The sequence below is a fragment of the Lindgomyces ingoldianus genome, assembly GCF_010093535.1.
Source record: "Lindgomyces ingoldianus strain ATCC 200398 unplaced genomic scaffold BDR25scaffold_7, whole genome shotgun sequence".
In the NCBI taxonomy this organism is placed as follows: Eukaryota; Fungi; Ascomycota; class Dothideomycetes; order Pleosporales; family Lindgomycetaceae; genus Lindgomyces; species Lindgomyces ingoldianus.
The window spans coordinates 1,924,294-1,935,090 of record NW_022985168.1 but is presented as its reverse complement, the minus strand read 5'-3'; the positions used below and the strand labels follow the sequence as shown (position 1 = coordinate 1,935,090).

Genomic DNA, 10,797 nt, shown 5'->3' with positions numbered 1-10,797 from the left:
TGTCATCACTGACGAAACAAAATGTCTGGATCCGGAAGGAAGCAACGGGGAGCTAGAGGCGGCTCTAACAGCCCCATAGGACATTCGGTGATGGTCAACTGGGCGAAACGTAAGAATAAAGTGTGGTTTGACGAGTAAAAACGAAGAGTACGCCTGTCGTAGATTTAGTGGAGTGGGAGCGCGATGCTCAAAGCCAATGCGTCAGCGACCTAAAGTGAGATAAAGACCCAAGAGGCCGCGAACGCATAATAGGGGCAGATTAGCTCGTCCCACGCTTTTGTGTCAGCTGAAGAGGCAATGAGGCAACCTTGGTTGCCTAGAGAGCGACAGGATTTCACATAGAGCGAGGCAATGCTCGCATTTGTGAAGCATGCAAGGCTCGTCACGGTGGCGAGCCATCCAAAAGAGGGGTAGAAGGACCGGAGGCAAGGCAAGTTTCCTTATCTCTGTAGTACGCATGTTCAGTTCCATCTGTCAAAATACCGAGCCTTTGTCTCCAATAGATAAGCGCTGGTGTCCCTTTTCGGATGCCGATCAAGCCACCCTCTCAGCCACCCCACAGCCTCTGGGGCTCTGTTGCTGGGGCCTTTGTCCAATAACCCTTCGCGAACGTCGAGATAATGAATGCTTTTCCAGGACCCCTCTCATTCGCTCCATGAGGGATCCCCATTACACCTTCTCGTTAGTAGGTGGTTCTGTATGGGTTCGTCTTCGGCGCGACCAACTCCAACTTCTAGAGGTGTCCATATACATCCACACACCAAGGGTGATGGCGAGAAGAATAAATGTGAGCACTACAAAAATCCACATTTCCGCCGCGAAATTAAGTGACGCGGGGTGACGCGCAGTGTTTACTCGGATATAACCCATGCTAAGAAATTGCTGTAGATCTGTTAGCGCGCTGAAATAGCATCTAAAATAGCATCTGCCTAAATATACTCACGGACACAAGCGACGCTGGAAGATATATTGTGGTCAGGATAGATATTTTCTTCAACATCCCGGCATCTCGTTGAGATTTAGCTGTCAGCTTCACCATGTTCTTGCTGTCAATATCCGCGAGGCGGGCCATCTCATTCGAGTTTTCGCTACTTATTTTGAGTGCATCAAGACCTCGAAAGGAGATGATGTCTTGCATCTGTGCACTATATTAGCGCGGTTCTGTGTGTAATGAAGCGTTTCGCTTACGAGGCCGGAGCCGCTCCGTGTTCTTTCGAGCAGGTTTTCCACGCGTATTTTTTGGAGATGGAGTTCACCCGACAACATGCTCACGTGAGGAACATCAGATATCTGGGTTTGGAGCTTTTCGCAAATGCTGATGTTAGACCCAAGGATATACTTAGCCATGTTCATTCGGTCGTGGATTAGTTGCACGTCTTGAAAGTCGCTGTACTCGATTGTCACGACTGGGAGCTTCTCCGTCATCTTTCGACCTTCAACTCGAGAGACATGAGCCTTGGATACCTTTGCAGAAATTAACTCTTAGAGGTCGTGTGTGGTTCCGAGGGGTGAGCCTACCAGTTGGCTAAGTTTCGTTTCCCAGAATGACAAGTACCATCTCCACTGCCAAGTAGCATGTGATATAGCGAGCATATGGATATCTCGCCAAGTTGGAGCCGCACCAGTTTTGGCTTGAGCGTCTTTTAGTCGCTGCTGGAAGGATATCATCGGATTGAGAATGATGAACGTGTCATTCTCAGGCTCATGTCGATGGTAGAGACCGAGCTGCCGGATCGACCACGGTTCGTCCGAGCCCTCCCGGCCATGCTTCTCAACATTCTTAGCCAGGTAGCAAAGTTCTATGTGAGCAGGTTAAGAGAAATTCTGGATTTCATGCAGTGATAGAGTACCTGAAACATTTCCTTGCTGGTGTCCATAACACCCACCAAGAGAGTCGCTAGTCTCAGATGTTGACTTCCCAAAGGCACAGAGAACGTCGATGAACGCCGGAAAGACTCCAAAAAAATCAAGAAGTTGTCGAAGCCCATTTTCGGATATGGTTAGGTAATCCCACGAATAACGTTGTGGTATTAAACTGTTTATGTCAGTATAATAAACGGTGGAGCATTTGGGAGCGGTTTACAATATTCTTGTTCCTTTGAATGTTGCTGAATGCAGGTAGTCATGGAGCTCGGCTGGGGTAGTGAAAATCCAGTCTATTGGGAACTGCCGCGTCAGCCAATGGATGAGTCGATACCATGACGCTTTTACCTTTTTGACCAACTTCGACTAGTTTAATCTGAAGTTGGTTGTCGGGCACGAAGATGCGCTTCGCATTCTCGCCCAACAGACCCTCAAAATGGCTCGTATCAAAGACATAAGGATCACAATTCTTCACACCCAGGGATTGTGGATAGGGTAGCTGCGCCATAATCCGCCACAGAGAAATCAGGAAGTAGATGATAAGAAGTTATTTTGATTAAATTCGCGGCTCGTATGTGCTCGTACTTCTGGAGAGTTCATTGAAGAATATAATCCCTCCAAAACCAGACCAAGCCTGACTTCCCCCACTCGAGACCGGTCTGAGGCAGCCACAATCATCGCTGGCACCGGACCGGAGATCAAGTGGTTCGCTGCGCCTCATTGGCTGGCGGACTTCGCCAGCATGGGCCAATGAAATCTCAGTCAATGAAGAGCGGCCCTCTGCCGCTTTTTTCATGCAGGTGATTAATTTCCGCCTGCTCAAGGTTAGTTGGTTGGATGAAGAGTTTCAATATGTCAGTCACGAAACATACCTCCGTCAGGCATCGCAGAGCAGTGAATGTGATCCTATTGTCTCTTTCGATCTTGGAATGTGAGCGCATACCTTCCTGTTGGTGGTGGCACTACAAACAGAATACTTCCACTCGACTCCAAATTCATTGACTCGGGCGCTGACATATTCTTCTAGAATAGCATCTCGAATGTACCTTTTTGAGTTGTCAGTTCTGATGATTGGCATTATCAATTCTATCACCTTTTGCTTATCACCTGAACATCGTATATGGCGATCGTTGATCCGGACATTCTCGCAAGCTTTGGCACAATTGAGCCTGGGCGGATTCTGGATCTCTACGTGTCCTTGGAAATCACCAGTCCGTTATATAATGATGACTATCGAGGCTGAAAAAGGCGGAAGAGGCGATCAGGCTGGGAACAAGAAGTGGTCACATCGCTAGGCAGCCATGAATAACAGTTCATCGTGCGACAAGGCTGAGGCGATAAGCTGTCCTCCATCTCAACCTTGTCGCCGCCGGGGGACTTCTGCAAAGGTGACCGAGTTCGGATTGGGAATTCGGTGAGGAAGGCTGAGGCTGAAGTTAAGGTAAGGTTGAATTTGGTGGCGGCGGAGCGCCATCCTCCTTGACTTTTGTTGGCGTAGCCGCCAGCCCCTTCGTATTCCCCCACGGCGGCGTCACACTCTCCATCGTGGTACTAGTCATGCAGTGCATGAGACATATTCTTTACCCCCTCTTTCTGCGTCCGTCTTGAGTCTTTTTCAAAATGCAACTTTAACAAGAGTCGAATGCCACGCCGGATTTCCTGATTAGGAAAGATGTCGCATAGCTTTCGACCTGTCCAGTATCCTCCACAAGATCAACCGCACGAACTATCGCGAATTTCTTTTCGATCCCTACGAAACGGCTTTGGTTCTAGTTCTATTCGATCCAAATCCCCGCAAAGCATTGTAGGAGAGAGTTCATGGAAGGGATACGGTTCACCTGCACCACCGAGCATTCAAGTCGAACATCATGATTCCTCTTCACAAACAACTGCGGTAAATACTGAAACTGGCAACACTCCCCCCAGCGAGCCCAACGATTTGCCAATAGCCAGTCCACCGAATTCACGGATTGATTCGGACCCAGCTACTGGCGGCTCTGGCCCCACCCCAACTAACTCCGATGACTGGGACGAAAGGAATGCTATCGTCCCGAGAAGCAATCTCACAGTGATAGATGTTGCAGCACTTATTTTAAATAAAATGGCAAGTGGTTTAGTTGTCTAGATCGTAAGGACACTCCTAATCTAGATAGGTCGGCACTGGAATATTCACAACACCGGGAACGGTGCTAGCGTTCACTAGATCCAAAGGAATCAGCGTTGGGCTGTGGGCCGTCGGTGGTCTCTGGTCCTCTCTATTGTAGGTTCAGAATGGGGTAATAAATTTGAGAAATGATCCGTGCTCACGGCCAATAGCTTACTAGTCTACCTCGAGTTTGGAAATGCGCTACCTTTCAATGGAGGCGAACTTATATATGTATGTCTCTTGAGAGAGTAATGCACTTAACTCTCTTTGATGATCGGAATAACTAAGTGTTGGGTTTTAGCTTGATGAGATCTACCGAACGCCCGAGTTACTCTTCACTATCCTCTTCTCCGGCTACTTCCTCGTACTCGGAAACTCCTACGGAAACGCTGTTCAATTTGCCAAGCATGTCCTCCTAGCCGCCAACCCAAATGTTGAGAAGAGCGCAGAACTCGATGCACGACTCGTTCGACTCATCGCTATCCTCTGTGTCAGCCTCGTTTGCCTTATACACTACTCCTCGAGCAAAGCTGGACTTTTCCTGAACAAGGCCTTGGCTTGGTACAAAGTCATTTTGCTTTTTGTTGTATTTGTGGCAGGGATGGCTTATAGCCATAAGCATGGGTCACAATTGCACGATAAGACCGCTCCCGCGAGAGGAAGCTCACTAGATGCGATGAGTGCTATGATTTCGGTTTTTTACACATACCAAGGTTGGGAAAATGCCAACTACGTAAGAGCCCACCATAGCATCTCATATTGGGTATTCAATTAACTTGGTGTAGGTTGCAGGAGAGATTCGTGCATTGGAAGGCCGAACACCAACACGAAGACTCAAGATCGGCGCATTCCTAGCAGTGGGCGTGGTTTGGATCCTGTATATTTTGGTGTCGTTGGCCTATGTACGTTTCCTGGAAGTGACCCCTGTGCGAATATGACTAACTGTTCCAAGTACAAGGTTCTTGACTACAAAACCATAACGGGTGGTCAGTCAGATCTAGGGGCGGCGCTGTACTTCGCGCCAAAGGTTTGAGACCTCAAATTTGCACTTAGTCACCTCCAAGTAACTTGCTCTAGGTTTTTGGTAGTTCATTCGGCATGAAGATCTGCCTAGCCATCTCGGCTTTCGGAAACGTGGTAGCAATTACATACACCGCATCAAAAGGTAGGCCAAGTCTATTCTCATTTACCAGCCCAACTTACATTCCAGCAGTAAAGCAAACTATCGCATTACAACGAATTCTGCCCTTCTGGAGATTTTTCCAGAAGGACCTCCCTCAAAAAGGTAACGAGACACCATTTGGGGGCTTGGTCTTGCATTGGATATCTTCCGTAGTCTTCATTGCTATTTGCCCCGTCAGCGCGGATGGATATTCATTCACCATTGGACTCTTCACCTACGGTCACATATTCTGGAGTAGTATGTCTCTAAATCTTCTACCTTGTTGCAATGATGAGAATCTAACCCTCTGCAGTGCTGGTGGCCATAGGACTTTGGTTCCTAAAATCCCGAATGGAGGAACAATTTAACGAATACCGCTTCACAATCTTCCAAAGGAAGTGGACCGTATACACCGTCCCCATTATCTTCGCATTAGGAACCCTCCTAGTACTGATCTTCAGCGCGAAACCGATTCTCCCAGGCAAGATTCCACGATACTGGTGGCCGGCGACCTTTTTCCTTATCCTCCTGGGTAGTTTTCTGTATTGGAGCGTCATCCGCATCGTACAGATTGAGGTTACCTACAAGGGTAAAATTCAAACTATTGGTCAAATCATTGGCTTCGAGATCATTGTATATGACAAGGACACAATTAATGTTCCGAAGAACGTGAAAGACTCGGTTGCTGAGGCACTTGCTGCAAAGATCGATGGGTCTGGAAGGAGAGTTGAATGCAGGGTATGTATATTCCACCGCCGCAGATTTATTGACTAGATTGGCTGACAAACTTAGACCTCTGGTAGGGTCGAAAAATTAGAAAAGGGACTGGTAAATGTAAAAGAGCGGCTAGTGAAGTGGCTGTTATAGAACCCTCCACTGAGGACCGAGTTGCTTTGTCGATAAATGTAAGACGCAAAACGTTCAGAAGAACAGAAGAGAACTTTGTCATATAAGGAGATCACAGGGGTGTTCTCGTAGATGTTGTTCAGCTGAGCTCATCCATGTCGCCTCGTTCGGATCCAACCGCGCCGCTCCTCCTTCGAATTATCAGGGTCGAAATCTGTTGTGCGGCTTAGAGTTTTATACTTGACAATGACGTTCTGTCCGTTAATAAAAGGTCGGAATGAAACGAGAGGGAAGGATGGAAGAGGCGGTGGATAGCCGTAGATCTCCTGCAAGAACAAATCTTGGAAGTGAATGATCAAACGGGTTCCTTTGGGTTCCTTTAGATGAGGGAAGTTGAAGCAGAGCAGGACATAAATAATATTATTGAAGATTCTCTTTATTCCTGTAAGCAAAGCCTTTATAGCTGTTCCCTCTTCTTTCCTAAATTCTTCAGTACCCATTGTTCGTTTTGTTCTTCATCCCCTCTAGCTCCTTGTCAGCCAAATTTGCATCATAGTAAAATCTGGCCGAATCATGCTCTCCCATACTTGGGAAGAATAGTTTCACCAATAGCACTTGGCAAGTCGTTATTAGTCGTCCTGAACGTGAAGACCAATATCATCATTGTGGAAGGGTCCCCCTCTTAGTAAGCTCCTCCATGCTAGCCTGTTTGTTGTAAAACGGGGGTGACCTCTTGTTTCAACTTCTCATCCTCTGGGTCAATGAAGATTTTCCCATTTCGCCAATTTGTCCTCGTCTGCGGTCTATTTAGCCTTTATTTCGTCATCACCACTGGCTGCACGTGTAATTAGCGATTCTCTGTTAGATAAGTTGAGCCTCTCCATTCCGTTTTGTCTCTCTTTCCTACATCGTCTCAGATCTGCTCTACTCGATTTTATTTCACTCGAAAAGTTTAGTTACCGCGTTTCTCAATCGTGTATGCTAAGATGAGAAGCATATACCCAGATGTTCAGCAAAGATTTCCTTTCAATAACGTATCGGATCTATTCACAACCAAAAAGTCACCTAGAGTCTGGAGAGTCTCTTCTCAGAGAGATCGTCGTCTTTCGATCTGACCACCGTAGCTCCTGCAATCATCGCCCAATTTCATGAGCCAAGCCCCAATTTAGAAGGTGGTTTGTTCTGAAATTCTTTGACCGGTCGCCAAACCAGACCGTCGGCGGGCGAATTGCTGGCGCTGATGAGCTTCTACGACGGTCAAGGCATTCCGGACACTCTGCTTCGAGATCACCCGGAAGAGGAAACCGCCCGGCAAGACCAGGACGAGCACGCGTCGCAATCTAGCGCTAGCGATGATAGGTTTGAAGACGATGTCCAGACGCTGCGCGACTACTCATTCATATCTGTGAATTCTGATGGCGCAACTTTCGAAATGCACGGGCTAGTGCAACTAGCGATGCAGAAATGGCTGGAAGTTCACAATCAGCTAGAGCAGTGGAAGCAGCGTTTTATCAGCAATCTTTGGGCCGCCTTTCCAACAGGACAATACGAGAACTGGATGGTGTGCCAAGCGCTGTTCCACGCTAAGTCTGTTGCAGCACAGCGGCTACAGAGAGAAGAGGCTGGGTATCACTACTATACAAGGCGCCATGGTATGCTTGGCAAATAGGAAACCGGGCGGAAGCAGAGGCGATGTCACTTCATTCGATGAGGACAAGGAAGAAGATGCTGGGCCGAGATCATAAAAATACGCTCCAGAGCATGGCAATGGTAGGCCATGCCTATCGCCTTAGGGGGCGTGGGATGCAGCGGAAGAGCTGTTTCTGCAAGTGATGAAGACAAGCAACAAGAAGCTGGGAACGAACTATCCTGACACGCTGACCAGCATGGCCAACCTAGCGTCGAATTACCGGAATTAAGGGCGGTGGGATGTAGCGGAACAGCTGGACGTGCAATTGATGGAGACTCACAAGAAGAAGCTAGGAGCGGACCATCCTTCAACACCAACCAGCACGGTCAATCTAATGTCGACTTACCGGAATCAAGGGCGGTGGGATGTAGTGGAACAGCTGGACGTGCAAGTGATGGAGACGAGGAAGAAGAAGCTAGGAGCGGACCATCCTGACACGCTGACCAGCATGGCCAATCTAGCGCCGACTTACCGGAATCAAGGGCGGTGGGATGCAGCGGAAGAGCTGGAGGTGCAAGTGATGGGGCCAGCGTGCCCAATAGGCCGTACTACTGACAGTACTGAGTACAGTGTACGGTTGATTTAGACCGTACAAACGTACAGCGATCTTCTGTTAGTGCGTATAATAGCTGTTGCCCTAAGTACTGTCTGTAGTACAGTGTACAGTTAGCATTTTAGAATAGCTTATAAGGCTTAATTTAGTGTTTTAAAGAGCCCTTGCTAGAGAAGCTGCCTTAGGGGGCTAATTAGTAGAAAATCTTATGTGCAACACTAATTTAGCTACTTAGAGAAGACTTTGCCTGCCTATCTAGATAGTATAGCTTATTAAAATTAAAATAATGCCTATTACTAACTACTTTTTATTATAGAATTACTTATCTATGCGCCTTATAGCTTTATAGGCCTTATTAAGTTAATCTAGTGTTGCTATTATACACTTTATAAAGTCTTAAAAGCTTAAAAAATTAAAGGTAATTTATAACACCTCTACTAGCTTATTTTATAAGGCTATACTACTTGCTAGTAATAAGTAATTAAAGAAGTACCTAGAGAAGTATAATTATAATGCTAGCACTAAGTTTAAAATTAACTAGGGTAATATATAGCTATTAGATTTAAAAAAGGCTTTACTAGCTACGTAATTAAGTTACTAAGTAAAAAATAAAAAGATAATAAAAGGCAACTATAAAGTTTTAAAAGTGTAGCTTTATAAAGCAGATTTAATGCTATATAAGAAGTAGAGTAAAGTTATACGCCTCTAGCTTTACTATTAGTGCTATAAGTAATATTATAAAGGCGCTGTAAAAGTAGTTAATAGTTATAACTATATAGTAAAGCATCTATAAAAAAAGTATAAAGTTAATGTTAATAAAAAGCTCTTACTTAATAGCTTTTAGGCTCCTTAGCACTTATAGGAGGCAGCTAGAGTAGAAGTAGCAGGCTTGTTACATAGGCTATTTTATACACCTTAGCAGGAAGGCCCTCTGCGCAGTGCCCTAGTAAATTAGGTTATAGTGCAGGATTAATTATTTAAAAACACTATTTTTATAAAAACTTAAGGCCTTATTAGCTAAAATTACATAGATCTTCTTACTACTTTTTTATAATTATACACTATGCTTTTTACTAATATTTAGGATGTATTTATGCAGCAGAAGTAGGAGATTTTAACAGTACTAAATTTAGCATTATTAAAAATTACATTAAGTGTAGATGTGTAGAGTAGTAAAAATTACTTTTTATTTTTTATAGTAGTAGCTTATTTTGTTAGTAAGTGTGCATAGGCTACTATTACTACTTTTCTATAATACTAACTCTGCTAGATGCCTTACATAAATAATAAGATTTTCTTATTAGATTTAAAAACTTTTATAGTAACTATACTAAAAGTGCGCAAGCCTCTAAAGTAGCTGCTACTATTATTAAATATAATATTATGTTAAAATTTAGTTACTTTATTAAAAATAATATGTTAAATAATAATAATAAGCTTATCTAAAGCCTTAACAATTACCTAAATCTGCTATACAAGCTTAACAAGTAGCACTAAATCTGCTGCGCTAGCCACACTATCTAGGTAGTTGTAAAGGCTATTATATATAGTAAAGGTGTTACTAAATTTAAGTAGAAGCTTACTAAAGCTGCTCCCTGTAATTAATTTAAGCTATATAGAAAGCGCAGTGTTGTTAGGCGTCTTTATAACCTTATAAACAGCGTTCTAGCCTTACATAAGCGCATAAGGCTTTTTAACACTATATAAAGAGACCTAGCTAAAAAGGACCTTATTTAAAAGTTTAGTACACTTAATCTTATATATAATAGTAAAGTACACTAGCACTTAGTATATCTTATGCTCCTATGCTGCTTTAAGCTTAAAAAGGTAATTAGCTGCTTTTAAAGGTAATAAAAAGGCTTCTTTAATGCTAAAAATAAGGCTTACTATGCTAGATTTAACACTTTATTAAATCTTATAACTAAAAATAATTAGGATAAAATTAAGCACTTTATAGGCTTTTTAAAAAAGTTTTATTAGATAATAAAAAAACTTAAAAGTAATAGCTTATTTAGCTTACTTTAGTAGATAATTATAAAGCTATAGTGCCTCTAAATCTACTTTAATTAGATAGGTAACACTTTTACTAATAAGCCTAGCTTTTTTTACTTTAAAAGTGCTATCTAGTTTAGCTATTAGAAGCTTATAACCTACTAGAGTAAGCTAATTCTTAAGCCTTTAGCCTTATATTATATAGTAGTAACTATACTTTATTCTTAGCTGCAATTACTATAGTTTTAAACCTACTAGCGCTATTATAAGGCCTAAATTAATAAAGTAACTTAGTTAATAAAGTTAATCTTTGCGTAGTATATAAATACTAAGAATAAAAATAAAAATAAAGATAAAAATAAAGCTAAGGCTTTATTTTTAAAGTGTTGTAAACTACTTAGTAGTAACTATTATAACATTAATTATAAAAACTACTTTGCTATTAACCTCTTTCTTATAATAAATAAGCGCTTATATAAGTGTAAGAGGCTATTAAATAAGCTATAATTCTACTATAACACTATACGCCTTAATCTCTATAAGAA

At 43.2% G+C, this 10,797-nt stretch overlaps 4 protein-coding genes across 4 annotated transcripts; 3 read left to right on the top strand and 1 right to left on the bottom strand.

Annotated features, from left to right (window-relative positions):
* The first annotated feature begins 184 nt into the window (after positions 1–184).
* On the top strand, positions 185–995 carry BDR25DRAFT_122047 (uncharacterized protein). The gene is made up of 2 exons (XM_033683715.1): positions 185–787; positions 889–995. The coding sequence occupies exons 1-2, from the start codon at positions 371–373 to the stop codon at positions 895–897; spliced, it is 426 nt and encodes a 141-aa protein (XP_033551282.1). The 5' UTR covers positions 185–370; the 3' UTR covers positions 898–995.
* On the bottom strand, positions 878–2,527 carry BDR25DRAFT_122021 (uncharacterized protein). Its single transcript, XM_033683714.1, has 6 exons — positions 2,212–2,527; positions 2,084–2,156; positions 1,851–2,035; positions 1,519–1,799; positions 1,189–1,464; positions 878–1,138 (listed from the first exon to the last, which is right to left on the bottom strand). The coding sequence occupies exons 1-6, from the start codon at positions 2,369–2,371 to the stop codon at positions 914–916; spliced, it is 1,200 nt and encodes a 399-aa protein (XP_033551281.1). The 5' UTR covers positions 2,372–2,527; the 3' UTR covers positions 878–913.
* Positions 2,528–3,451: 924 nt separating this feature from the next.
* BDR25DRAFT_122014 (uncharacterized protein) lies at positions 3,452–6,073 on the top strand. Its single transcript, XM_033683713.1, has 10 exons — positions 3,452–3,967; positions 4,017–4,123; positions 4,180–4,240; positions 4,311–4,742; positions 4,795–4,911; positions 4,962–5,036; positions 5,087–5,174; positions 5,223–5,429; positions 5,485–5,909; positions 5,964–6,073. The coding sequence occupies exons 1-10, from the start codon at positions 3,536–3,538 to the stop codon at positions 6,036–6,038; spliced, it is 2,019 nt and encodes a 672-aa protein (XP_033551280.1). The 5' UTR covers positions 3,452–3,535; the 3' UTR covers positions 6,039–6,073.
* A 1,962-nt stretch (positions 6,074–8,035) lies between these two features.
* Positions 8,036–8,194, top strand: BDR25DRAFT_166411 (uncharacterized protein; the record flags this gene model as incomplete). Its single annotated transcript, XM_033684096.1, has 1 exon — positions 8,036–8,194. A coding segment is annotated over one exon (159 nt), but the record flags the coding sequence as incomplete, so codon positions are not given.
* Between the last annotated feature and the right edge of the window lie 2,603 nt (positions 8,195–10,797).